We start from the raw sequence: 26,178 nt of genomic DNA, 5'->3' as shown, positions 1-26,178 counted from the left end.
GAACATGCTGGCGAATGGGCCTGGCAATTTGGGAATTTATTGCAAAACACTGGATTGAAGTTGGGGATCCTGCGGGATGCATGTATCGCCCCTCCCCAAAGGCTGATCAAGACCAGAATATATATGTGGCCTGAGGGCAAGGACTCTGTTCCACTCCATCCTGTATCCCTGGCACATACGGGAAGTCCAACAACAATGTACTGACTGAGACTTCCATGTTTGTTCCTTCTCGCTGATTTATATTTTCTCTGATGACATTGAATGATACTTCACTTGTACCCAAAGGCTACTCTGCTGCATGCATATCATTTCCATCTTAAGTAAACAGATGACATTGAATTTAGTCCCATCGCTTATGCTGCAGACAAATGGCTGATCTCATTAGATAAATGGATATGGTTAGACTATAATCTAAAAAATATAAGAGCAGAGAAACAATTTTGGTAGGAGATTGGATACTGAAATAATTATGTATTATACTTAATTACAGAGTAGCTTGAATTTTTGTTGTGTATTTGTTGGATTTCTATTTTTGGAGAATTCTTTTTAAATACAGAAAAGTTGAGAGATATAGAGCTGGTGGCATGCACTAACCAATTCTGAGATTCTGCCTGAAGTCCTTCTGCTAGACTCTTACTTAAGTTTCTTGAGGTAAAACTATGTCTTAATGTTTCTTATCTCCCCAGCGTTTATGTTAATATCCAGCATAGTGTAGACACTTAATATATGTTCAGTAAATGGTTCATTGCTATAATTGGTGATGAAATGGAGATGACTTTCTCCCAGCAAAGCAAAAATGCTGTGGCCTCCCACCTGCTGCCTATCTGAGACCCATCACAGGTTTTACATGTGCGAGCCTTGCAAAATTTAATCACCCAAATCTGTGAGCCATTGCCAGCATTAAAGCAAGATAGAATCACCCAGAGTGACATCTTTGGACATGAAAGCAGTCTTTGCTCCTGGCTGGGTGAAGCCACGTCACTCAGACAACCAAGCGGAAGCCATCTGTCAATGCCAGCAAGGCTGGTGTGCTTAGGGCAAGTAGATGGAATGTTCTGAGGACACTATAGATGCGCTCCACCTCTGCAGTAGTGAGCTGAACTGGGCTATATGAGAGCCGAATTCCACAAAACATCCGAGCCTTGCCATGGAAGGAAGTTGCAATGGTGGGAGGGTAGGAAGTAGTTAGAGGTGTAAGGGGTTTTCCCAGATTCCTTTCCTGGAGGCCTGATGACAGGATAGTGTCACCTGTAATAAAAGTGTAGGTTCCATCAGCAGTGATGGGTCTGAAAACCAAAGCATTGCCGTCTCATGCCTGCTGTGAGGCATAAATGGATGAAGTCCTATTAGTGTTCACATCCTCTGAGACACCCATAGATAAGGAGAGCATCCTGCTTTGCTTGTGATGGTCCCACATTATGCCTGGTGTTTCTCTGAAATTAACATGCCCTCCTGCACTCTCAAAAGTATTCCAGTCTGGATGATAAATTATACGATCACCCCACCCACGGACAGCATTAATACAGGGTGGGGGGCAGAATCTTCAAATAGACATGACATTGGATGTAGGTACATGAGAGTTTTTATATTTTATGTAGAGCTTGAGGCAAACAAAGTCCAAATCACACAGGGCCTTGTCTGCTGAACTTGGGAGACAGACTTTGTCCTGCTGGCAACTGGGTGCCAATGGAGAGTTTCAAGCAGAGGATGAGATGATCAGAACCGTGGGCAGATTACTCTGTGTGCAGTGTGGTAGACAGACTGCGAAGGCTGGAGAGCAGAGGCAGGGAGATGCAAATGAAGGTCTGAACCACGGTGGACATATTGGCATGAAGAAGGCAGAACACTGATGTCTCTACTTTCTTAAAGATCTGTACAGCTTAGCCCAGGGAGTAAGCCAGGTAGTCCAATGTGATGACAATTCTTAGACCCGTGGTACCGATTAAGCATTTGAGCTGCTACATCAATGGATTGTAGATTTATAAAGGTACAGATCTAGCTGATGTGTGGCCTCTCACTCTTCTGTGCGTATGCCTCCCAAATGCAACCACAGACTGCACAAATACAGAAGTTCTTGGCCAATCGCTTCAAGTTCCTCTGTCGCAGATGCACTTGGCACCCTGCTCAGATCCTCTAGTGCTCACCTCTTGAGAGCACACCTGCCTGACTGCAAATGCCAGCGCCCATGCTTCTTTGTCAGAGAGCCCACTCCGCCATCTGCTTGGCAGACCAGAAGTTCTGGGGCATTAACACCCCCTGGGAGCAGACTTCAACCAATGACAGATGGGACTTGGCATGGAAATACCCTGCTTCCCTCCCCATGGGTGGGACTATTCATGGGTGAGTGTGTTTTAAATTGGTTTCCAGAGCTTCCCTGGTGGGGCTGTGCTCCATTTCCTTCCAGCCGTGGCCTGCCTGTCACACACCAGTTCAGGCTCCTTCCCCTTTCTGTCTCCTTCCACTTGCTGCCCTGCTCCCCTCTGGTTGCCTTTCACCTCCCAAATCTGTACTTGATTTCTTGTTTCAAGGTCTGTTTCTGGGGGAACCCCAACTAAGAGAATGTCTAACAATGGTCAAAGTCTCCGGAATTAGTTTCCTGCTGTTCCCAAAACACTAAAGCATTCTAAAACCAACTCTCAGTTTCCTATGTATTAAAATGCAGTTAGGTCAAAAGAAACAGACTCTTAGCCGTAGAGAACAAACTGATGGTTACTGGAGGGGAGGTGGGAGGGGGGAGAGGTGAAAGAGGGGATGGGGATTAAGGAGTCCAGTTGTCATGATGAGCACCGGGTGATGTACGGAAGTGTTGAATCACTATTATTGTACACCTGAAACTAATACGACACTGTATGTTAACTGGTATTTAAATAAGAACTTGAAAAAATAGAGTACTTAGCGCTCCTCCCTCAAAACACCCCAAACCCAAATATGGTTATGTCAAAATAGAATAAAATGCAACCCTGAGGGAGGAATCTTTCGAGCTTCTATTCATCCTCAATCTTTTGACGGTGGACAGATTTTTTGGGATGATGCAACAAATATTTCTCACGCGGCTCTGATAAGTTCATGAGTGCAGATGGCCGGTGCTGTCAGCTGCACTTCTCCCTCGTGTGGGATATTGTCCAGTCTTTTCATTAAAGTCTAAAGCTAATAGCACGGTGGGGCTAGGGTATACTCATGACAAGAACGCACCGTAACTCGTGCAGAAGGGCTTAGGCCTACCTCCTGCCAGGAACAGAGAACTGTGAGATGACATGATCGCTCGTCTTTCTTCTTGCTGACGATAAAGGAAGCAGGCATTTCTTCGGCTTTCACTGTATTTGAAAAAAAATACTCAGAGACACAGCAGCCTCTTTGCATCCTTCTGGAATAACTCAGCAGGTAAGGTCTGAGGCTTCGGTGTTCTCTGTTGACGGCAAAGGCTGGCATATTGCCCAAGTTGGATGAGAGTTCCTATCTTTACACTTCTAGATTTCTGCTGTTATGGTGGTGGTAGGTGTGTGGGAGAGACAGCTGATGTGTTCACTGGATTCCTTCCCAGGCAGTGATGTGCCTGGGGAGTATGTGCCGGTGGAGGCAGTCTTCATGCACCGGCCCTGCTGCTGGTACAGGTGTTGAAAGTGTCCATGATGGCAGTGTGTCGGACGTCAGTAAAACTAAGATCATCTGTCTGCCAAGACTCAGGCTGCCTTCTTGTCATTACTCACCATCGTTGCATGCTCTGCACTGCTGGGATGGGAGTGACTCTTCCACCTTATGAACAGGACGGCTGAGTAGAATGTATGTGTGTGTGCTCTTCACTTTTGAGGTATGATGTCTCTACAGGAACATGTGCAGATCTTAAGTGTACTGCTCAGTGAATTTTAGATGTACATACCTATATGAGTATCACTCAGATCACAATAGAACAACTGCAGCATCCAGAAGGCTCCCTCATCTTCCTTCCCAGTCTCCCCACAACCTCCAGAGCAAAGTGCTTCTGATTTCTGTCAACATTGATTAGCTTGCTTATTCTGAACTTCTGATAAATGCAGCGGTGCTGTCTGCACTGATGTGTGTCCGCCTTCTTCTACTCAACCCACAGCTTGTGAGCTTCACCCATGTTGTCTTTAGCAGTAGTTTGTTACCTATTTTTGCTGTGTAGGATTTCATTGCATGAAGATACCACAGTTTATTTTTCTTCTCCTGTTGGTGGACCTTTTGGGTTATTTCCAGTTTGGGGTTATTAGAAATAAAAGTGTGGGGCGCCTGGGTGGCTCAGTCGGTTAAGCGTCCGACTTGGGCTCAGGTCATGATCTCACGGTTCCTGAGTTCGAGCCCGACATCGGGCCCTGTGCTGACAGCTCGGAGCCTGGAGCCTGCTTCAGATTCTCTGTCTCCCTCTCTGTTCGTCCCCTGCTCGCACTCTGTCTCTCTCTCTCAAAAATAAATAAAGATTAAAAAAAATTTTTTTAGAAGGAAATAAAAGTGCGATGAACATTCTTGTGCAAATCCTTTGGTGGCCACATGCAGTCGTGTCTTTCAGGTATATACAGTGTGGTGTGGCTATGTGTTTAACAGGAAGCTCATCAACGAAAGCAGCTCTGACTCAAAAGCGTTTGTAAATATCCCACTGTGGCCCAATTTCAAGCTACCCAGGGGATGTGAGTTAGAAAGGGATATGCCAAATCAGCTCTCAGGAGCCAGTAACAGCCAGCCTCAGGACACCACCAGTGAGTGGAATTTGGGGATCAGAGAGTAAGCATATATTTAAAGTTTTCCAAAGGGATTGTACCATTTTACATTCCCACCAGCAACGTGTTAAAGTTCTAGTTGCCCCATATCCTCCACAGCACTTAGCATTGTCGGTCTTTGAAACTGTTACCGTTCTGGTGAGTGTGTACTGGTATCTCATTTTGGTTTCGGTTTGCACTTCCACGCTGCCTGAAGCTAACTAAGCGCCTTTGCACGTGCACATTAGCCATGCAGCTGTCATCTTTTCCAAAGGGCCTATTCCAACCTTTTGCCCTACTGGGCGTATTGGCTTGTTTCGTCTTTTCCTTACCGATTTGTAGGAGACTATCTAATTCAAGATAACTGAGACTGACTACAGAGACTGAAAGAAAGAGGAGCGCTGGACGCAGCCTGGCATGCTAGAAAGAACCTGACAAAGGGGTCACGGAGACTTGTGTTCCTAGCTCATGAAGTGACCAGCTGATAACATGGAGCAAATTCCCCTTCTTGAGCCTCACCGTCTTCATCATCACAATGGGATGATGGTCTAGAAGCATTGTTCATTCTGAATGAGATGATGCAGACGGTGTGCCTGGCAGAAGAGCACATCATGAGTTCTTCATAAGTGTTGGCACCTCTCCCCACTGCCATCAGAAAGTGTCGCTGGCATCTTCACCCATAGTTTCCTGAAGCACATGATGGTTTTAACGTAACGCCTGGAAATCCCATAGTCTTCCTGGCTGACCGGTGGTGTTCTTGTCGTAGAGCAACTGCCCGTCTCTTGATGTGAGGGTTTCATTCTCTGTGAGAAGCAGCATGTGTCTTTTTTGCGGAGGCACGATGGCAAGGTTTGCGATCATATTCTGCAGTGCCGTATTTGTTGTGAGGCAGGAGGATGTGCAGGGCACTTTTTAGAGCCCCGTCCTCTATCTGGGGGCGAAGCTGCTGTGGGCCGGCAGCCACGAGGAACAGGCCGCTTTGGAAAGGGCCGCCCAGTGAGCAGTCAAGTCCCAGTCCCCAACCCTCCCTTTGGGGGGTTAGGCCTTGCAAGGAGTGATGTGCCTGGCTCATGCATCACCTCCTCCAGGAAGTCTGCCCTGAGATCCTCCCAGGTCCCCTGCATGGGGACACATCTGTCTCCTCTCTTGTCATATGAGAAGGACATCTTCTTTTAGCTCTTTGAGCCTTGTTCTTTGTTACGTCCCTACTCCCAGCACAGTGCAGGCACACAATACTCAAGACACAAATGTTCTGGACAAGCCAGCAGACTCCTGTCTGATCGCCTCAGCATCACTGGTGTGCATTAAGCAGTTTCCTCTTTCATGTCTTGAAACCTAGTTAGATACTGCAAATGAGTGAGCAAAAGTACTAGCTACTTCACAAAAACTCAGAAGGAAAAAAAGCAGAACAAACAAAAAAAGCAAACAAGGGGAACCAGAACATGTGGGGAAAGGTGACTATTGCAGTGAGTATATGTACTTTCATGTCTAAAGGTAAAGATGCTGTGGCAATTTACACACAAAACTAAACAGTACAGCAATGTTTTTCCAGCCCAGCCCTCAAGGGAATACACAGGCAGGTATTAATATGTGCAGCTCCTGAAAGAACAAGAGATTAGAATTAGGAATAAAGAGATTTTTAAATTCTCAGTCTATCATTTCCTCTCCCTTTTTCCAAGCTTTAGTAGCTTTATCAGAATCGATAGAAACAAGCCTACAGATTTCAAACTAAGTTTAGGTTCATTTCAAAAAATGGATGAGCTTACGTGTTACTCTGTTACCTTGTAAATAACATAGCTAGTAGAAAGCTGAGCTGTAATAGAACATGGGACACAGAAGTATCCTTGCAAATGCCACCTGAACAATTTTTTCACATTAACCATTTAAAATAATCGTTAAACTCTGCCATGTGCTTATGCATTATTATAATGGATATGAGAGGGTTTTGTAACTTCTCTTTTTAAGTTAAAAAGCGGGCAAAAATGTCCTTAAAGGGGAAAACCGGAATGCTAAAGAGCAGACCATTTTGAAATGGGAACATTTTCACGGTGCTTTGCACACAACTTTGTAAAGACAGCCCTCAATGGGCAGCAAGCAACTCTCAGTAGGGAATCCCCAGATTGTTTTTGTGAGGGGAGACTGGTGGCTTTGGCAGGTCACCCTGTAAAAGACAATCCATTAGCCATCGGCCGCTTCCCCCTTGCGGCTCTGAAGGCTCGGTGCATTCTCCCAGAACACCTTCCATGGAACCTAGGGGTTTATTAGCAGTGAGGGCTGACATCACAGGCTACATGTGCCTGCTCTCCTGCTGCTCCAGCAGAGCAGAGTCAGTGACCACACTCGGCACCTGTTGCAGAGTTTGGAAGGGTTCCAAAACACAGCCTCACGGGAGCAAAAACCAACCAACCCAACATGCAAGTCTTGGGTGGAGGAAGATGGATACAGTATCTAGGTGGATTTAGGAGGAAGGTCGGGCTAGCAGCACTAAAAACAAGGAATTTCATCTTTTCTGGAAGCTTTTAGCTCAGCCTCCTGGAGATTTGTTTGTGTAAATATTTCACACTTTGAGTTTAACAGAAAGTTGTTTTTAATAAGCTGAGGTTGTGCTCAGATGGCACAAATAATCGGACTCAGGTTTTATTTTCATTAAAAGGTGTATTCAGATAAGCCATGGGAAGATAGCTAGGTTGCAAGCATTATGGATTTCTGTGCTGGAACTCCCAAGTTTCACAATTTTCCTCAACATAAAACAAGGGGAAGAGGAAGGGCTACCTCCCTAATTTATCCTGGCTGTCTCTTTGCTGCCTCCTCCTCCTCTACCGGTTAGCGGCACGACTGGATTGCAAACCTGTGAGGTTTACCCTGCACTTCCCGCCTCCTCAGCCTCAGCCAGCTGCTCTCAACCCTGCTCATTTGAACCACCTGTGGAACGCTACAAACTCAGAGGCCTGGGCCTAGCTTCGCCCCTCGGAATTGGAATCTTGTGGCGAAGACTCGGGCATCTGTATTTTAAAAAGCTTCCCGGGGGCCTATACACACAGCCACCGACAATCCTGGAATCATTCCTCCAGTCCTGCCGATTCCACCTCCCCAGTCTCTCCAATCCATCCCTCGTGTTCCATTTCCATTGCTCCAGATTTGGGGATAGCCCTGATAATATATCTGGACGACAGAGACCACTTCCCAACTCATCTTTTTTGCTTTTAGTCAATCCTCCAACTGCCACCAGATTTATGTTTCTAAAACACAGATTCAAACCTGTAGTCCCTCTGCTTTAAATCCTCCAATGGCTCCCCTCCGAATGAATGATGGAGCCTGTTTATTGCTTAGATGATGATGGAGAACAGCTGATCCTCATCCTAGGCAGGATCTGTCTCGGCTTAAAATGCTTTCTTTTTAAGCTTTTCTTTGAAAATAACTTAAGACTTGCAAGAAGATGTAAATGTAGATCAGAGTTCCTGTATATCCATCACCCAGCTTCCCCTAATGATAACTTCTTACATAGCCATAGTACATGATTAAAATGATGCAACTAAGGGGGGGCGCCCAGGTGGCTCAGTCTGTTAAGCGGCCAACTTCGGCTCAGGTCATGATCTCATGGTCCGTAGGGTTGAGCCCCGCATTGGGTTCCGTGCTGACAGCTCAGAGCCTGCAGCCTGCTTCGGATTCCCTGTCTCCCTCTCTCTCTGCCCCTCCCCCACTCATGCTCTCACTCTCTCCCTCTTTCTCTCTCTCTCAAAAATAAACATTAAACAAATTAAAAAACCATGAAACTGACTTTGGTACAACATTATTAACTCAACCACAGGTCTATTTGGATTTCTCCAGTTTTTACACATACTGTGTTTGTATGTGTCTGTGTGCATGTGCACATAGAATACTATGACATTTTATCACAAGCTAAATACAGTTTAAGAAGTATCTCTTTTTCTGTGTAGTAGTGGTTCTCAACTGTAGTCACACATTAGAAGTTCCTGGGGGATGGGATGCCTGGGTGGCTCGGTCGGTGAAGCATACACCATCAGTTCAGGTCACGATCTCGTGGTTCATGAGTTTGAGCCTCCCATCAGGCTCTGCACTGCCAGTGCTGAGCCCGCTTCAGATCCTCTCTTCCCCTGTTTCTGGCACTTCCCTGTGTTCTTTCTCTTTCTCAAAAATAAATAAACATTAAAAAAAAAAAAAGAAGTCAAGGGGGAGCTTTAAAAAAGTACCCATCTCAGACCCCGCTGTAGACCATGCTTTCGGTCTAGCTTTTCTCAGATTTTCATGTGCACACAAATCAATCGGGGATCTTGTAAAAATGCAGACTCTGATCTAGTGGGTCTGGGTGGAGCCTGGGATTCTGCAGTTCTAACAGGGTGCCAAGGGATGCCACTGCTGTTGCTGCTGCTGCGAGTCTGTGGACCACATTTGGAGTAGGCCACCCTGTTGCCAGACCCAGAGAATGGGAATCTATGGGTGTGAGACCTAGGCATGGTGGGTTTGAGTTCTTCCAATGATTCTGCCATGTAGCCAGGGTTGAGAACCACTGAGCCATGTGATGGAATTTGAATGATGGGACCCTTGGAGGTCACATAGTTCCAACTTCTATTTGAACCATTCTAGGTCATTTCCTTCTCCTCTGATGAGCCATCCAAATGCCAACCAACCCTTGGAATTAAGGAATCCTCCTTTCTACATAACCCACACTGGTTTTCTGAGATTTAAAACTATCAGGTGCGAACTCTCTCAATTTGCCTTTCAGTTCCACTTCAGTTTCTTCTCTGTGCTGTTGCCCATCTTGAGACAAAAGGGAAGATGAGACTCTCAAACCAGAATTTTGCTAAAGAGATGGCTTCTGATTTGCTACCTAGTCTCTCTTCATTCACTTGTCACTTGCCCTCCATGTCCATAGGTATTAGACCAATGCTCACTTTCTTTAGCACTTGACAAGATTCACTTTCAGCTACTGACCTTGTTTTCTGTCTTGCAGAGAAAAACCTAAGCCATCAGATGGAAATTACCTTCAACTTCCTGCCACCATATCTATAAAAATATTCACATCTATATGTTTCTGGCCTCTCCTCCTGTGGAAATCAAGGTCATGACCCCTACTCTAAGATCCATTTCTTCCATTAGATTCTGGCTTTCCTTTCCTTCTTCCTAGTCTTGTTTATCTCCTCCAACATGTCTCTGTTTCTACTAGTTCCTTACCATGAGCTTTGAAATACACTGATGTCTCTCCCATGTTAAAAAACAGGCCTCATTGACCCTACTTCACTTCCAGCTTCTGCCACATCTCCCCTTCTTTAAGGAGCTCTTTATATTTTCTGTCTCCAACCACACTTCAGAGAGTGATTCATGCTTGCTAACTTCATTTCCTCACCTCCCACTCACTCCTCAAACCACTCCAGACTAGACTGTATCCCAGCACTCAACCAAAACTCAACAATGACTTCTAAGCATGCAGATCCAATGGCTACTTTTTAGTCCTCACTTTCCTAAACTCCTAGCAGATACTCACAGTTAAGTCAATAATGTGGGGTCAAAGCAGTACTTTAAAAATATGTAAGATGGTTAAGCATGTTGAGCTTTTCAAAGGGAATCCAGTAGGCTCCATTGAAGCATGGGTGTGCTTTCTTCACTGCTGCATCCTCTACTACGTGCCTGGCAAACAAAGGTGGTCAATAAATATGTGTGATTTGACCTAAATTCTTCCTCTGCCATGATGAATTCCATGACATGACTTCTCCTCTCCTCCTACCTTAAAACCTGGCTTTCCTGTGTCCATCTAACTGACTCCTTCTACCTTTGCTTACCTTGTAAATCCGATATTAGTCAAGATTCTGTCTGTGGCACTTGTGATCTTTTCACATTCAAATGAACTCATCTTAGGCAGTGAATTCCATTGCCATGGTTTGGCTTGTCACCTTTATGCCGTCCTATCACTGGTTCACATCAATACCTCACCTCTCTTCCAGACTCCAGGTCTGTATTTCCATCTTCCCCCTAAAGATTTGCAAATCCATATTATGGCAATATTTCAACTGGTGTATATCCAACAGCAGAATCTTTTCCTCCAGATTTGTTCTTCCACCTGTTTCCTATTATCCTTAACAGCATCCTCCTCTTTCTCCTCACCCAGTTGGGAAACCTCTAGGCCAGTATCACCCTTTTCTCTTTGTTTACTCACAGATCCAATGAACCTGGCGTCCTGTTGATTCTACCTCCCTATTTTAGGGATAATATTTTCAGTATGTTCTGAAGCATATTAGTTCCTTGGGATGTTATTAGGTGTCACAAAAAAGGTAAAAAGTATCCATGACCAAATAAACTTGAGAAATGCTGAACTGGACAGAGTTAAATAGATTTCTTTAAGAGTAACTTTTAAAAACCTTTGATATGCTAATGTGCAGCTAATGTGCATTCAATACAAGGGATCTGATACTGAGATACCATAAACATTGTTTCCCAAAGGTATTTAGTCACAGAACCCTTTTATTTATTTATTTATTTTTTTTTTTGGCAACATCAAGGGAAACTTTCCTAAAACACGTTTTGGAAAATGGTGGCCTAATCTATCTCCTCTTTTCTTCTATAGCTATCCTACTAAAAGCCTCCTGCTTACATAAAACATTTCCCTGGGTGGAGGAGGGGATTTCTCTGTCGCCAATATCTTGCCGCTGCAACTTAACCCCTACACTTCTATGAGCTATCCTTATAAAAATTGGATCATGACTCTCCTCAGAATGTAAGACATCCTGCCCCTTCCTTCTAAGTCATCTGTATCCCCACCGATTTTCTGCCCGCTTGCCCTGTCAATGACAGAGGAAATGTTGAAGTCTCCAACTAGAATAGTGAGTTTGTCTCTTTCTCCTTTCAGTTCTGTTCTATCATGTACTTTAATGCTCTGTTGTTAGGTGCAGACATGTTTAGCATCTAATGTCCTTTTGGAGAATCAATCCCTTTATCATTATATAATGCTCTCTTAATTCTTGATAATTTTCCTTGTTCTGAAGTCAGCCATATCTGAAATTAATATAGTTACTCCTTCTGTATGTTGATTAGTGTTAACATGGTATAGCTTCCTCTATCCATTTAGTTTTAACCTCTCTAAGTCTTTATATTTAAAGTGGGTTTCTTATAGACAACAGAGTTGGGTCTTGTTTTTTCTTAGTCCACTCTGACAGTCACTGTCTTTTAATCAGTATATTGATAGCATTCACATTTAAAGTAATTTTTGATACAATTGGATTAATATGTACTGTGGTTGTAACTGCTCTCTATTTGTTTCCTTTGTTCTTTCTTTTCCCCCTTCTTTTTCTGTCTTATCTGGTTTTGATAATTAAGTTTTTTCTTTTTATCTCTTCCCTTGACATACCAATTTTACTTCTTTCAAAAAAAATGTTTAGTGGTTGCCCTAGTACTTACAACATCTATTTACACCTAATCTAAGTGCACCTTCAAATAATATTGTAATGCTGCATGTGTAGTATAGTTGGGTTATAAGAGAGTATTTTCAATTCCTCCCTCCTGTCCCTGGTGACATGGCTGACATTTATTCCACGTAATCTGTATGTTATAATCACATAATACATTGTTACTTTTATTGCTTTAAATAGTTATCTTTTAGATCAATTACGAATAAGAAAACTAAAAAAAAAAAAGAATAAGAAAACTAAAAAGATTTTATTTTACCTTTTATTCCTTTTTTAACATTCATATAATAGATCTGAGTTTTTGACCCATATAATTTTTCTTTTGCTTGAACAACATTCTTATGGGACAAGTCTGCAGGCAGTGAATTCTTTCACTTTTTGTCTGAGAAATTTTTTTTTTTTATATCTCCTGCACTTTGAAGCATAGTTTTGCTGGATATAGAATTTTAGGCTGGTGAGATTTTTTCCTTTCAACTCTTTATAAATATTTCATTCCACTGTCTAACTGCTTGTGCGGTTTCTGATGAGAAGTCTGATGGAATTCTTATCCTTGTTTCTCTATATGCACAGTGTTTCCCCCCAACCCCACTCCTACCTGGCTCCTTCAAGATTTCCTCTTTGTTTTTGGTTTTCTGTGGTTTGAATATGATATGCCTAAGTGTGGTTTTATGGGTACTTAGCCCCTTGGTGCTCTCTGAGCTACCTGGATCTGTAGTTTTGTGTCCATCATTAATTTTGGAAAGTTCTTGGCCATTATTACCTTAAATATTTCTTCTGCTGCATTTTCTCTTGTCCTTTTGGCATTCTAATTGTGTGTATATTTTGATATTATCCTACAATTCTTGTATGTTCTGAGATGTTTTCACTCTTGTATCTCTTTGTGCTTCAGTTTGTGAAGTTTCTGTTACCTTGTACTCAAGCTCACTGATTCCTTCCTGGGCGGTGTTGAGCCTACTGTGAGTCCATCAAAACCATTCTTCATTTCTGCTACAGTTTCAGTTTCTAGCGTTTCCTTGTGATTCATCCTGAGAGTTTCCATCTCTCTACTTATATCATTTATTTGTTCTTAATGTCTGCTTTTTCCATTAAAGCCCATAACATATTAATGATAGTTATTTTAAACTTCCTGTCTGATAATTCTAACATCTGTGTCATATCTGAGTAAGGTACTGATGCTTCCTTTGTCTCTTTGGACTATATATTTTTTTCTTTTGGCATGCCATACAATTTTCTTTTCCAAATCTGGACATGTCTCAGTTAATATCAACTGAGGTAAACAGGCCTTTATAGTGAGGACTTATGTTACTCTAGGGGAGTTGGGATGTATTTCATGTTTGCTGTGAGTATATGTACCAAAAGCTTCAAACTCGCCCATCGTCATTGTTTTTTGTTTATTCTCTTGACTTCGGGCTTCCCTGTGTACTCCTTCACGGAGAGAGTTTGTGTCTTGCAGCTATAATCCACTATTATACTGGAACCTTGTTGATATGGTAAGATTTAGGGACAGCAAATGCTATATAATCTCCTGATGAAATCTCAGTCTTTAAGTGGGCCTGTGTGTTTTGGGGCTGTGACTTTCACAAATATTTCTCCAGGGGTAAAGTTTTTTCCCCATCCCCTACTTCCTTCCCTGGTCTGTTTCCTTGACGTCCTGACACCTGTGAACTCTTTTCCCCCACTTAGGTGAGACAGAAAGGCTGAAGGGGGCTTCAGTGGGCAGGAACCTAGGACAAAGTTTCAGAATTGCTCTCTAGCAAAATCTTCTCTAGACAGTAGGCCTTTCTTATGGAGGAAACTGGGTGGTTTTCATCACAATGATTACTCTTCCACCTCTCCCTGATAGACCTTCACCTTGGAATCTGGTGGGGTTTCTGGAAGTGAAGCCCCAGAAAGTGTGGGCCTTCTGATTCCTCTCCCTTTAAAGACAGTGACCGCAGCTCCCAGGAGTCTCATGCTTCTCTACACTCATGGTTCCATCGATTTGTCAAAATTACCATGTAAGTGTTTCTACCAGAGCCTTCTGCTTCAGGTAAGCAGATTATGTCTATGTCTCTCTGGATGTGTCTGCCTCTACAGATTTTGGGATGACAGTTTCCTTGTGACCTCAGTTCTTTGATATGTCCAAGAGAAGTCATTGATTTTCAGTTTGTCTATGTTTTTCTTTGTGTAAGGGTGGGCGGGACCACTTCCAAACTCTTTACATGTTGAAGCCCATACTGCAGGATTTCTCCCCCACCCCGCCCTTACTCTGATACTGATTGAAATACTGCCTCAAGGCCATCAGACCCCGGGGGAGGGGGGGCACGCCTCACTCATGTATTTCTGTATTTCATGGCGGCAGTCTGGTGTAGTTGTTTTTAAATGATGATTTAGAAGCCAGTCCTGTGTTTGAATCTTTATTCCACTGCTTATTAATTAAGCCCTATGATGTATCAGTTATTTATCTGTGAAAAGCAGTACTGTTGACTAGAACTTTCTCTGATGATGAAAATATTCTTTACCTGTTCTGTCCATTACAGGCACGTGTGGCTATTGAGCATTTGAAAAGTGGCTATTGCAACTGAGGGAAGGAATTTTTAATTGTGTTAATTTAAATTTAAATCAAATAGCTACACATGGCTAGTGGCTTCTGAATTGGACAGTGCGGGTTTAAGGCTTTAGAAGTATAAACAGTGGATGAACAGATATGCTATTTTTTAATTTTCCTTGGGTCATTCAAAGTGAAAATAGATGTAATATTACACTATCTGGGAGTCTGAGGCCATGTCAGCAAAGCTTTTGATTAACGAAAGGTAGTCACGGACCCTACGGGTACTTTTTACAAAAGGAGATGGTGATGTGAAACATGTGAATTGATTCTGGTGCTTGTTCTTTTCCCTTGGGAATCCTCAGAGGCTTGTTCTCTTGCTCTGGACAAACATGCATTCATTGCAGATACTCTGCAATTTGTGTGGCTTTAGGCACTTTGCACTTTATGAATTTTGTTTACATATGTATCTCCTTTTATCTTCTTACCCCGTGATGATATTGCTGGTCCCCTTTTATGGGTGAGGAAATTGAGACCCCAGATAGGTTAAGTGACTTGATCAAGGACACATTAATGGTTCACAGCCTCAAACCCAGAACTTTGGGGCTCTGAAATACTTATTTCCACTATGCCCAAACCAGCACTTACTGAACTGAAGTAGAACTTCACTCCAGTTCTACTTTACCTCTCTTTAACATCACTGACATCAGACAGTAGTTGAAACTGAACATTAGCTGCCAGGGCCCTCGCTGCGGACACCTCACCTCTGGCAACCACAGAGCTGGGTCCTGGTCTCAAAAATGCAACGTGCAGCTCCTCTGTGTACCCACTGCACCTTCTGGTTTGATGTAAAGAGACTTTCTACAAAGGCAAATGGCGGGTCACCCTGTGTGGGAAGTCTTTGGGAGAAATTCTGGAAGCCTTGGCAATCGCACAGTGATGGTAGCAACAACATCCACAGTGTAGATGTGTGTGTGGGTAGGGAGCTTATCTCTCCCCCATTCCATCTTAGAGCGTCCTTTCTTCTGTTCAGCCATCTTCTTCTAGCCTCCAGCCCCTGGAGACAGGCAGTAGAGCCGGCCCCTCTGCCCAATATGCTCGCCTTGAACTGCAGACTTAAAAGGGTTGGACTTACGTAGTTCCCTTTGCACAACAGCTGTTACACTCTCGTTCAGAATTAACTGCTGGGCAAATATATTTTGCACCCTGCCTATATATGTGGACCAAGTTCTACACAGAGGGAGACTGTAGTTTTGGAATTAGACCTGGCAGCTAATTACTAAGATGCATTATAGAATCAGCTCTCAAAGTGTGTTCCCTGGACCGGCAGGAACAGCATCATCTTGGGAACCTGTTAGAAATGCAAATCCTCAGGCCCCACCTCAGACCTATAGAATCAGAAACTCTGGGGGTGAGACCCAAAATCTGTGTTTGGACAAGCCCTCCAGGGGAGATCCACTCAAGCTGGAGAAGCACTGTTTTACAGAATGGAGGCAATTAAATGGCCCTGAGTAATTAGTCAGAATACACAAAGGTTTCTCCCAAGCCACCGCTCTTGTCAGTGTGGTCCTCAGACCAGCAGCTGCAGCGGCCCTGGGAGCTTGTTAGAAGTGTGGAACTCAGGGCTGCTGTCCCAGACCTACACCGAATGAGAATATGCGTGTTCATAAAATTCCCAGGAAATTTGAAAGCATATTCAGATTTGAGAAGGACTGCTAATTGTCACTTACACTGAGGTTCGTTCCATTTGAAGAGTTCAGGCATAGAGAACCAGGGAGGCAGGGGAATTTTCTTTGCTGGATTTGATTTTGATCCTAAATAATTATATATTTCTTTTATAACCCCATAAAAAGAAATTTTAGAAAGGAGAAGGTGGGGGAAATGCATTGACCTAAATGATTAAAACCCCCAGTCAGCAAAATTTTACATTTCACAGTTTCAAAGGGCTTTACGATGATCACTCTGCCTGGTTCTCCTGATCTCTGACAATTCCGGACACACTTTCCCTTTGAAGTGCTTGCAGATCTACTTATGTCGGTGAGATTTCTCAGGGAAACACTCTAGTCATGTAAATTAACTCTCTCACCGAAATTGCTGGAGAATCCCTGTCTGGCTTGCTGTGAGGAGTGGTGAAGGAAACCTTCCAACAGGGGCCCGTGGCCTCCCAGAGCTTTTAATTCCAAAGACACTTCCCTGGGCAGCAAGTGAAGGCTTCCTTTGTGTGTGAAGCAGGAAGATGAGGTTCTGAACTCTGAGGAAGCATCTTGATGAGGCAAAATACAATCCAGCCGTCTGTCCCCTGACCCCTCCCCCCCGCCCCGACCCCTGCCTGCCTAGGAACTTAAGAGCTGCATGTTCAGCAGTAGGACGACACCAGTCATTTGTTGAGACTCAGAGTCATTAGAGGCCAACACATTGCCAATTTGAGTATTAAGAACGTAGACTGAGCACCCATTATTGCCTGGCGGATCAAAGACAAAAATGCTTACATGTGTATTTACTCAACAGGCAGTGATGGCTCTGGAAGCGCTGGCACACATGAAGGGATAACAGTCATTTTCAAGACCAAGAGCAGAAATGTTAATCCACCCAGCGGAAGGGTGTGGTCACACAGTGCCATCACATACCTTGTCTCGGTGCATCCTTACATAGGTGGGTGATATTACAGTCAATGCACAGGAGGAACCTGCTTCTCAGGGAGTTAGGCAACTAACTCAAAGTCACATACTTAGGAAAACTGGGACCTGAGCTTGGCTTTTCTGACCCCAAATCCAGTATTCTGTTCACAACAGTGAAGTTTGAGCCTTGCTGCTCAAAGTGTGCCCCACTGACCCCCAGCATCCCTGAGAGCTCGTTAGAGATCCAGAATTTGGTGGTGGGGGGGGTTCTTCCCAGGCTTAATCAGAATCTGTATTTTCACAAGATGTCCAGGTGATGTGTGGGCACATGAAAGAGTCCAAGAGCCAGTAATCTTTTACTCAGTACAAGCACCTGCCTAGATGCCGAACCAAAGCAAGAACCAAAACAAAAGGCAATAATGCAGGCCTCACAAAACTAAGGTGCTGAGTATCACAAAGATTTTGGGGGGCACTTCTAGTGATAGTTCTCTAGCAGAGATGCATTTTTTGCCCCTTGAGATAATTAGGCAGAGTTGGCACAGCTGTGGTATTTGGCAAAGTCATGGAACCTGTGGGAAAATGGGCAAAGGAATCTCACCTTCAATGCTGAGAAATTAGCAGTTCTAGTGTGACCAAAATAAATCAATAGGGAAGGAAGAGCACATTTTCCATTCTACAAGCCATCAACAAGCAATAATTTATCAACTACCTGCCGCATACTCCACATTGTGGTAGGCTCTGGGAGAAATTTAGGAGTAGGAGACCTTGTTCCTGCCCTTGAAGAGCTTCCAATCTTGTTCAAGAGAAAGTATCACGTGACAATACAGCAAATTATATAATAATGTATAGTTAAGCATTAAGGAATGTGGATATGGCCGAAAGCCAGATAGATTTAAGGAAGGGAAGGAGCCACAAATGTGGGAAGGCCTCATAAAGTAGGAGGCAGGTGAGTTGGACCCAAAGTAAGGAATGAATGCATTTCTAGGGAGGAGAGCAACAGGTCCATGTGTGGAGGTGGAGGAATGTGAGCCCTAAGCCCTGAGATGTATAACTCTAGATACATCTCTCAGCTCATGCTCCTCTCTACATGCCAAGTCCTCTCGCTCTAAACACCTACGACTCTGCCTGAGGCTTTTATAAAACAACAATTCTGTTACAGGGACACATATGGAATCTGGAATTGTCAAACCCTTATTTAGTGCCCCCGGATATTGGGGAATGAATATCCGGCTTCTTCTTCCACAGGTGGGATAGTTTGGACATGTGCTCTACAGTGTCCCCCAGAGTTCCCCAGTGACATGGGGCCCCAGATGCCACAGTGGACACTTGGCTCCTGTGACTGGCTGCCTGCTTCTTCATTTCCTATCCCCACTTTCTTGCTGAGATTTTTGGGTATCACCTTCCCAGGTACCTGCTTGCATTAAAATCCTCATCTCGACCATACTCGGAGCCCACAAGTTCAACTTTAAGTGGAAGACCTAACAGTGGGGATCTTTGAAAATACCAGAAACAATATTCTCAAGAGGATTTCTTAGAGAGCAAGAAGATAAAAATAGCCTCCCGGTTCCCTCATTGCCTCCTTTGGTTCAAAATATGAATTCTGAAGTTGAAGGCATGACACATTATTCAGGGCTTCCCATATAAAATAACAACTGGTGTTGATTTCCCTTTTTTTTTTTTTTTTTTTTTTTGGTCTCTTAAAGGTTAGAGATTACTCACCTCCCCTGCTGGTCATTAAATCAGTCTGGCAGGACTCCTCGGAAGTTCTGTGGCCTTCCGGGCATGTGGCGGCAGACAGGCCTGCTTGCTGTGATGTGCTACCAAGCAGGTGACTTCAAAGGTCTGCGTCAAGCCTCTCTTGAGTATCACTTGGGGCTCACACTGAGCCCCAAAGTCAGGTACCAGATGGCGCATCTCACCATCTCACTGAGTCAGAGTTGACCAGATCCCTAGCACCGTGTACCTCCCTAGCTCCTGTGCCAAGGGGTGCTGCCCCCTCTCAGGCAGGGAAGAACGAATTTCTTTCAGCTTGCTTCTCCTGCCCTCGGGCTTTGTAAGGAATCACCAGTTAGATGCTCAGCTGTTCTGTGAGGTTAAGAAGTGTGCTGAGTCTTGAGCAGTTTGGTTTTGGTGTTAAGATTTGAAAATCATGCTTCTCTTACTCTAATAGAGCATCTGTTAAGATACTAGGAGTCACTAAAAAGGTGGCCTTCCTCTCACACTACTGCTTTAGTTTTACATTTCAGTTTAAATGAACACTTTACCCAGATTTGTCCCAAGTGCTTATCCACATGGGGAAGTAAGAGATTGCTCCCCAAATCTCGAAGAGACAAGCCGGGTGGGCATTTGAGAATACTATTTGCACCACGGAAATGTGCTCAGGAGGCAGACAACCTGAGAAGAATACTGTGCCTGGATGATTGGGATGCACACCTATGAAGTGAAAGGAGAATGAATAGCGATCTCTCTCTCTCCCGAATTTTCCCCTAGTGCAAAGATAAAATGCAAAAGCCAATTGGCTGGCCCAGCAGATGCACGCACGTTGCCCTTTCAGGCTCGTGCTCAATCTTTTCTAAGACTATCTGCCACTAGAATAACTCACTGGAGGACCCGGGCTGCTCGAGTCGTCAGAGCACCTGTCACCAGGAAAAGCGCCCTGAGATGCAAGAGCAGATTCCAGCACCAGCATCTGCACAGACGCCCTTGAAGGTGGCCTCCAAACCCAAGGCTCTTTGGTCCACTGTTCCTCGGGGGCGAGCTCTTTCTTTTTTCATTTAATGTTCAGCAAAGCCAAGCAGATGGACCAGGCAACAAGGCATTGCCTTGTGCCTCCTCAGCAGGCCACCGCTCACAGGGAGGTCTCACACACTGTCAGGAGGAGGCCGGCCTCGTGGGTGACTGCTGCTGACGGCGGGTCAGGCCTGCCGACAACGACGGCCACGCTGACAAGCCTCAGCTTTGCCATCCCAGCAGTTGGACTGCATTCAGTTCCTCGGGTCCTGCTACGGCGAGATTTAGACCATAAAGGACAGAGGTGTGAGACAGAGCAGGAGAACCGCATCTTGGGGAAGGTTACCCTGCACAATCTGATCTCTGCCCAACTTCACAAAAAGAGCATCTCCTCAGAGGTGGTAGTATTTGTCCCCAGCCCAAGTTCTGTAACATATGAACTTCTTGTTGGCATTCTTTTATTCTCTGTACTCAGTGCAGCTGGGGAAAAAAAAAACCCTAAGATAGCAAGAGAAACACAAATGAACCTCTTCAAGCAGGGCTGGGGCTAGATAATTCTTAGCTGAGGGGTGCTGTCCTGTGCGTACATCTGTGACCTCCACCCACTAGATGCCAGCAGCAACTCACCCCCAGATGTGACAGTTAAAAATGTCTCCAGCCATTGCCAAGTATCCCCTAGGGGGAGGGGTGAGACCCACTGCCTTGCAGGCTATTTAATAGTGTTAACTTCCTGTAATTGTCCCAGTAAAGGGGCTTGGAATACACTACGGGAACTTCTTCATGTAAAAGACCAAAGAGTAAATATTTGTAGGCTTTGAGAGCCTCATGCCATCTCTGCCTCATTTTCTTTGTTTTTGTCTTGTTCTGTTACAATCTTTTAAAAACATAAAAACTCCTTCTGACCTCAAAGCTAGGTTGGAATGTGCCGATCCTTAGCCTATATACAGAGAGTAATGATGGCAGTTCCCACAATGATTGCAAGTGCTGAGGCAGTATTTGGAAACACTGGGGTCTGGATACTGCTACGATGTGTTCATGACCCTGACCTAGCAGTTCTGCTGCCCTTCTTGGGAAGCCTGAAGTAATTAATCCCAAATTAAATTCTCTGAATCTTGTTTTGCAACCTAGTTCTATTTAATGTATTCAAACGTGAGAAGTTTAAATGAAATAGAAAGTCAACAGTTGAACAAAGTGAGATTCCCCAGTAAGTGGAAGAATGTCTGCATGGTGAGGATGTGTCCTTCCATTGGTTTGGAATAAACTATCCTGTGAGGGTCCTTCGAAAAGGACGGTGTACAAAGGAAATGCCCCCACACAATTCCCAAACTGAAATACGTTTTAATAGGACTACAGAGGTTATCCAGGAAGGAAGAATCCTGGAAAAAGAAAGGACTAGAAACTGCTTGTAGAGCCGTAAACATTTTAAAAATGTCATCGTGAAAATGCATGTCAAAGTAGTTTCTATGGAATTTTCTTTACCCATCACATAAGTGTCTGAGTAAACTAGGGCAAGTGCATTTGACAAGTTGTTTCTTGAGGGTTTACTATGTGCCAGGAACTGTGTGAGGCATTGGATGTGAATCCACCTGGACAGTTGAACGGTGCTCACATAGGAAATAGCTTCATCCAATCATCCAGGGATTTTTCCAGTAAAACATTTTAGATTTCTGTCTTTGTGTATTGCTAATTCCAAGTATCTTATGCTTTACTTTGGGCATTTAGAGTTTCTATATGTGGATTTTCACTGACACCAGACAGAATCAGTTAAGAAAATGTCCTTATTATCCAGTTACTACTGTTAGGACAACACTATGAGATGGGCGTGAGACTTTAGTCAAGTATAGTTCATTTGGGTTTTAAAAATGTACATTTAAATCATTCAAGTAGTTTATCATATGCGAGGCAGTACATTATAGTGAAGAGTACTGGTCTGGGAGTCAAAACCCTGTCCTGCCCTGATTCTGTCCTTGTCTTCTTTCCATGGATAAGTGAGTTAATTTCTATGGCGATTTCTCATCTGTAAAATGGGATCGTAGCACTTATACCCTAAGGTGTTTACTGTATTTATATGTTTATACATATACATTATAAGTTATATACGTTGATACATATACATTTATAACTTATAGAGTGCTATAAAGGTCATGTCACTATTATAAGCACTGGGTTAAACAGGTTCTTCCTTCTACATGGATGATTCTGGAATAAATCAAGCACTGTCTTGGTCACACCCCAGGTCAATTACCAACAAGACTTTACACTTCATTTTCAGCGATCAAGAAGAAACATATTTATGAAAGCTCATGAGGCACTCCTCTGAAATTTGCTCTGAGATGAACATCATGAATTTTCTGTTAAAATATAATAATGGGCTAAATTTAATCTTCTAGTGAAACGAAGACATTTAAAGACATTCAGAAATTAATGGTTGATCCTTTACCAGCACCATCAGGCCCCACCCACCTACACCCCAAACTACATCTTGGCCCCAGAGACTTCAGAGGAAACCACTGCTAGGGATGGTCACCCCTGTCATAGTTTGGGGTCGAAATCTACGCTGCAGACCCGGAGTACGGCAACCATGTCACTTGCACAAATTTGAGAAAGCTCCTCCAAATGAGATAGGCTGGATTTTCAAATGTGGTGTTTTTTTTTTTTTTTTTTTTTTTGGTGATACTCTGAAGTATATTTAAAAAAAAAAATCAACCTGGGTTTTCACTTTTTGTCATCATCCCTCTTCTATTTTTGGTCAAAAGTAGCTGGACTAATAGCCTGAGAAGAAGGCTCTCCTTCGTTAAATGGGTACAACCGCAGAGTACTATGAGGAGTAAGTGACACAGCCCTGCAACATACGTCCTCCGGTTTCATAATGGGGCCTGCGAAAGCCTTTATAAAGCCCTGCTTATGCTTTGTCCACTTCGTTTCAAATGTGATGCCATTCAATGGGCAGGAGCCGGATGGCGTTGTGTGCAATGTGAGCTGTCAGGGCCGTCCTTGATGCCAGCAGCAAAGTATCAGGATAACACTAGTATGGGCAGAAACAGTGACTCTTTCACTCTTAACACCTTTTGTAAAGGACAAATCTTCATCATGTCTCTAATGGAAAGAAAGAAAAATAATGATAAGTGCTCATTCCCACACTTTCTATTTCCATGACTACTGGAGGTCCATTTTTCTGTGCCCAGCTCCATACCTACCCGCTATAGGAGTTGGATGTAGAAAGAAAAAAAAGGATATATACAATTGAAGGCAATTCCCTCAGTTTCCTAGGTTTGAGTTTTTATAAACTATGTGAATTCATTTGACCAGGCAGCCATCAGCTAGAAATGGCTTCTGACCACTATTTGACTTGGTTTTGATTTTCCCCAGACACCTAGCACATGAAAAACCATCTTGAATCTGAAAACAATTCACTGATAAGACCACTGTCCTTTAAAGTTGCCCTTTAGCCACGGAGGCAAAGACAGCCTCCCTCTCTCTCCAGTCCCAACTTTGTCAGATAATACAGTTTTCTGTCCTGAACAGATCAAAATCAAATAGGAGAGAAACAATCCTGTTGAAAAGAGATCTGATGTGCCTGTTGGTGTCTCATTAACCTTGAGAGTGAATGTAACTGGTGACTGCTCGTCACAGTGGCGTGACGGTTTGTTGGGAGAGGGGGAAGCCAGTGGAAACATCATCTGGGGGGGGGGGGATACAGAGAGAAACATCTTTTACTAGATCATATATCAAAACATGGGGCAGCTTTCCAACTGTCGGGACTGGCTAAGTTATAGTTTCTTTAAACCTGCAATGAAACTATTACGTGTTTTCTTGGGCAAGCATTTGGAGCAGTATTGTTCTGTGTGTCATATTATGTTCACTGAAGTACTGGCACACACACAAAAAACACTTCAATGTTGGAAGCATGATCATAAGAAAAGCAAATATTTCCGGACTACTGTTACTAAGGTTCTGTGATGATGTGTGTGCCATGAAAAATGTCACAAGCCACCCAACGTGGGAAGGTCCTGATTCCATTGAGTCCCTAGTCGCATTCCCCTCGTTACTAATTGCTGATTGATAACACATCAACAGATGGAGGAAGGAAAATAACATAGAAAAATTAGCTGGTCTCCAGGGATAAAGGGTTACCTATAGAGGAAAAGAGGAGAGAGTTCCCCAGGTTCACTGGTTGACTCCCCTTGGCATAAGTAGATTAGAAATCTAACCGGCCCGATAATCCCAAATCTGGACCCGAGCCCCTCACAAAACCAGCACCTTTCCTGCCTCTGCCCCAGGGCTCTGGCTGCGACTGGTTCCTGCCGGCCCTCTGCAGAGGGGCACCTTAAGTAAACAAGCCCCATAATCCCCACCAGGGGCTTGTATGGAACCTTCTCACCTCTTTTTTGCTTTTCTCTGGGAAGGTCTCCACTTTTCCATCTCTAGTCCTCACTCCTCTGCTTTTCTTAGGAACTTCCTGAAAGTTACCACCATTAACCTCACTTTTCACATCAAATTCCCACCTCGGGCTGACGGCACAACCTGTTTCCACCAGTGTCACCCTCTACCCAGCTGCTGAGTTTCCTGTTCTCTTCTTAGAGCCACACAGCCTGGCTTCTGTCCTCCCCCTTCTGCCTCTGCCCCTCATCCTCACGCCCAAATGCACCCAAATAAAAGTGGATTAATCGAATCTCTATTTTCCCAAAGAAGTTTCTGCTTTTCGAAAGAGGGGAGCTACTGTGAAAGACGAAATAACTGCGAATTACAGACATCATTTCCTACCCCAGAAGACAGAGATGGCCACCTCGCTCTGGGGAAGAGGGCGGAAGGGCAGCCCCATGTCCTCGCCAGGGAGCATACTTCCTTCTGGGTGGGTACGAGGCATTTTCCTCAGCATCCCGCCTCACATTCCTTTGGCCCCTCCCGGCCCCTGCAAGCAGCCTTTCCCACATCATTCCGAAGGCCAGAGGAAGGGAGAAAAGAATGGGAGAGGGGACTCTGAATCGCCCCCAAGCATAATACTTTGTTTTCAAGTAGCAGGACTTTCCAGAATGTCTCCTCTTGTTCTGTTCCTTCCTGGCCGTTACCCCCAAGCCTCCCCACCCCCAAGACCACTGCAACCAAAACAAGCGCACCGACCACAGCACCGTGGCTGCCGCCGCCCCAACTGTTGCAGCAGCTGCCGGGGTGGCGGCGACAGTGGCGAGGGCAGGGCCGGGCCCGGACCTGGACCCGGACGCTCCCCGCCCAGGAGGCTAGGAGGCTCCGGGCGGCCTCCGAGGGACACGCGGTGCAGGGGAGCCCCTGCGGCAGCCGCCTGGGATGGTAGAGGCGGCGCTCTCAGCCCGGACCCCCGCGCAGAGCCAGCCCAGCCGCGCCAGCGGCACGGGCGGGAGGCTGCCCGCGCCCGCCCCTCTCTCACCTTTAAGATCAGGTCAGTGTGATGCTGGTCCAGCATGTTGGCTTTCTGGAAGGAGGTGACGATGACCCGGCCGTAGCGCCCGGGGGTCTGCAGGTCCGAGTAGAGTCGGTGTTTGGAGCGGTTGACCGGGAAGAGGCTGTTGACGAGGTTGCGCTCGATCTTGGCGAGGCTGTGCTGGGGCGCCAGCAGGTGCTCCACGCTCTCCTCGACCTGGTAGCGGCTGAAGCTGGCGCCGAGCAGGATGGAGATGAGCACGGGCGCCGAGGCGAAGAAGACCGGATGACTGGCAATGAAGTGGCCGAGCCGGGAGAAACACGTCCTCAAGCCCCTGTGCAGAACCTGCCGCAGCATCCTAGAGCAGAGCGGGCGCGGGAGGAGGGCGAGGCGCACGCTCGGCGCGGGCTCGGGCGGCGGCGGCGGCGGCGGCGGCGGTGGTGGCGCCCGCGGCGGCGACGGCGGCGGCGGCGGCGGCGGCGGAGGCGAGACCCGGAGCTCTCCCGGAGCCGCGGCACCACCATCGGGGAGTCCCGCGCCGCGCCTCGGGAGGGTCCCCTCGGGCCGGAGACACGCCCTCCTGCCCGCGGCCGCGCCGGCCCAGAGAGCCCCCCAGCCTGGCGGCCTCCGCGCCGCCCCCACCCCGCCCTACCCCGTGCGCCCTCCCCACCCCCCGCCGCCTCCCAGCCCGAGGGGCTCCGCGCGGCGGGGCCGCGTCCCGGCTCAGCGCGGGAGGGGCCCGGAGCAGCCCCCGCGGCGCGTCATGACCCCACTC

At 45.3% G+C, this 26,178-nt stretch overlaps 1 protein-coding gene across 1 annotated transcript in view; it reads right to left on the bottom strand.

The window, feature by feature from the left end:
• The window catches only part of PTCHD1 (patched domain containing 1), a 49,490-nt gene extending 23,730 nt beyond the window's left edge, over positions 1-25,760 (bottom strand). Inside the window, exon 1 of the mRNA XM_047843832.1 lies at positions 25,410-25,760. Within this exon, the coding sequence (XP_047699788.1) occupies positions 25,410-25,760 (351 nt within the window). The remainder of the gene's footprint in view (positions 1-25,409) is intronic.
• Positions 25,761-26,178: the final 418 nt, after the last annotated feature.

This window comes from Prionailurus viverrinus, chromosome X, assembly GCF_022837055.1.
Source record: "Prionailurus viverrinus isolate Anna chromosome X, UM_Priviv_1.0, whole genome shotgun sequence".
Lineage (NCBI taxonomy): Eukaryota > Metazoa > Chordata > Mammalia > Carnivora > Felidae > Prionailurus > Prionailurus viverrinus.
This window is presented reverse-complemented; position numbering and strand designations above follow the sequence as displayed.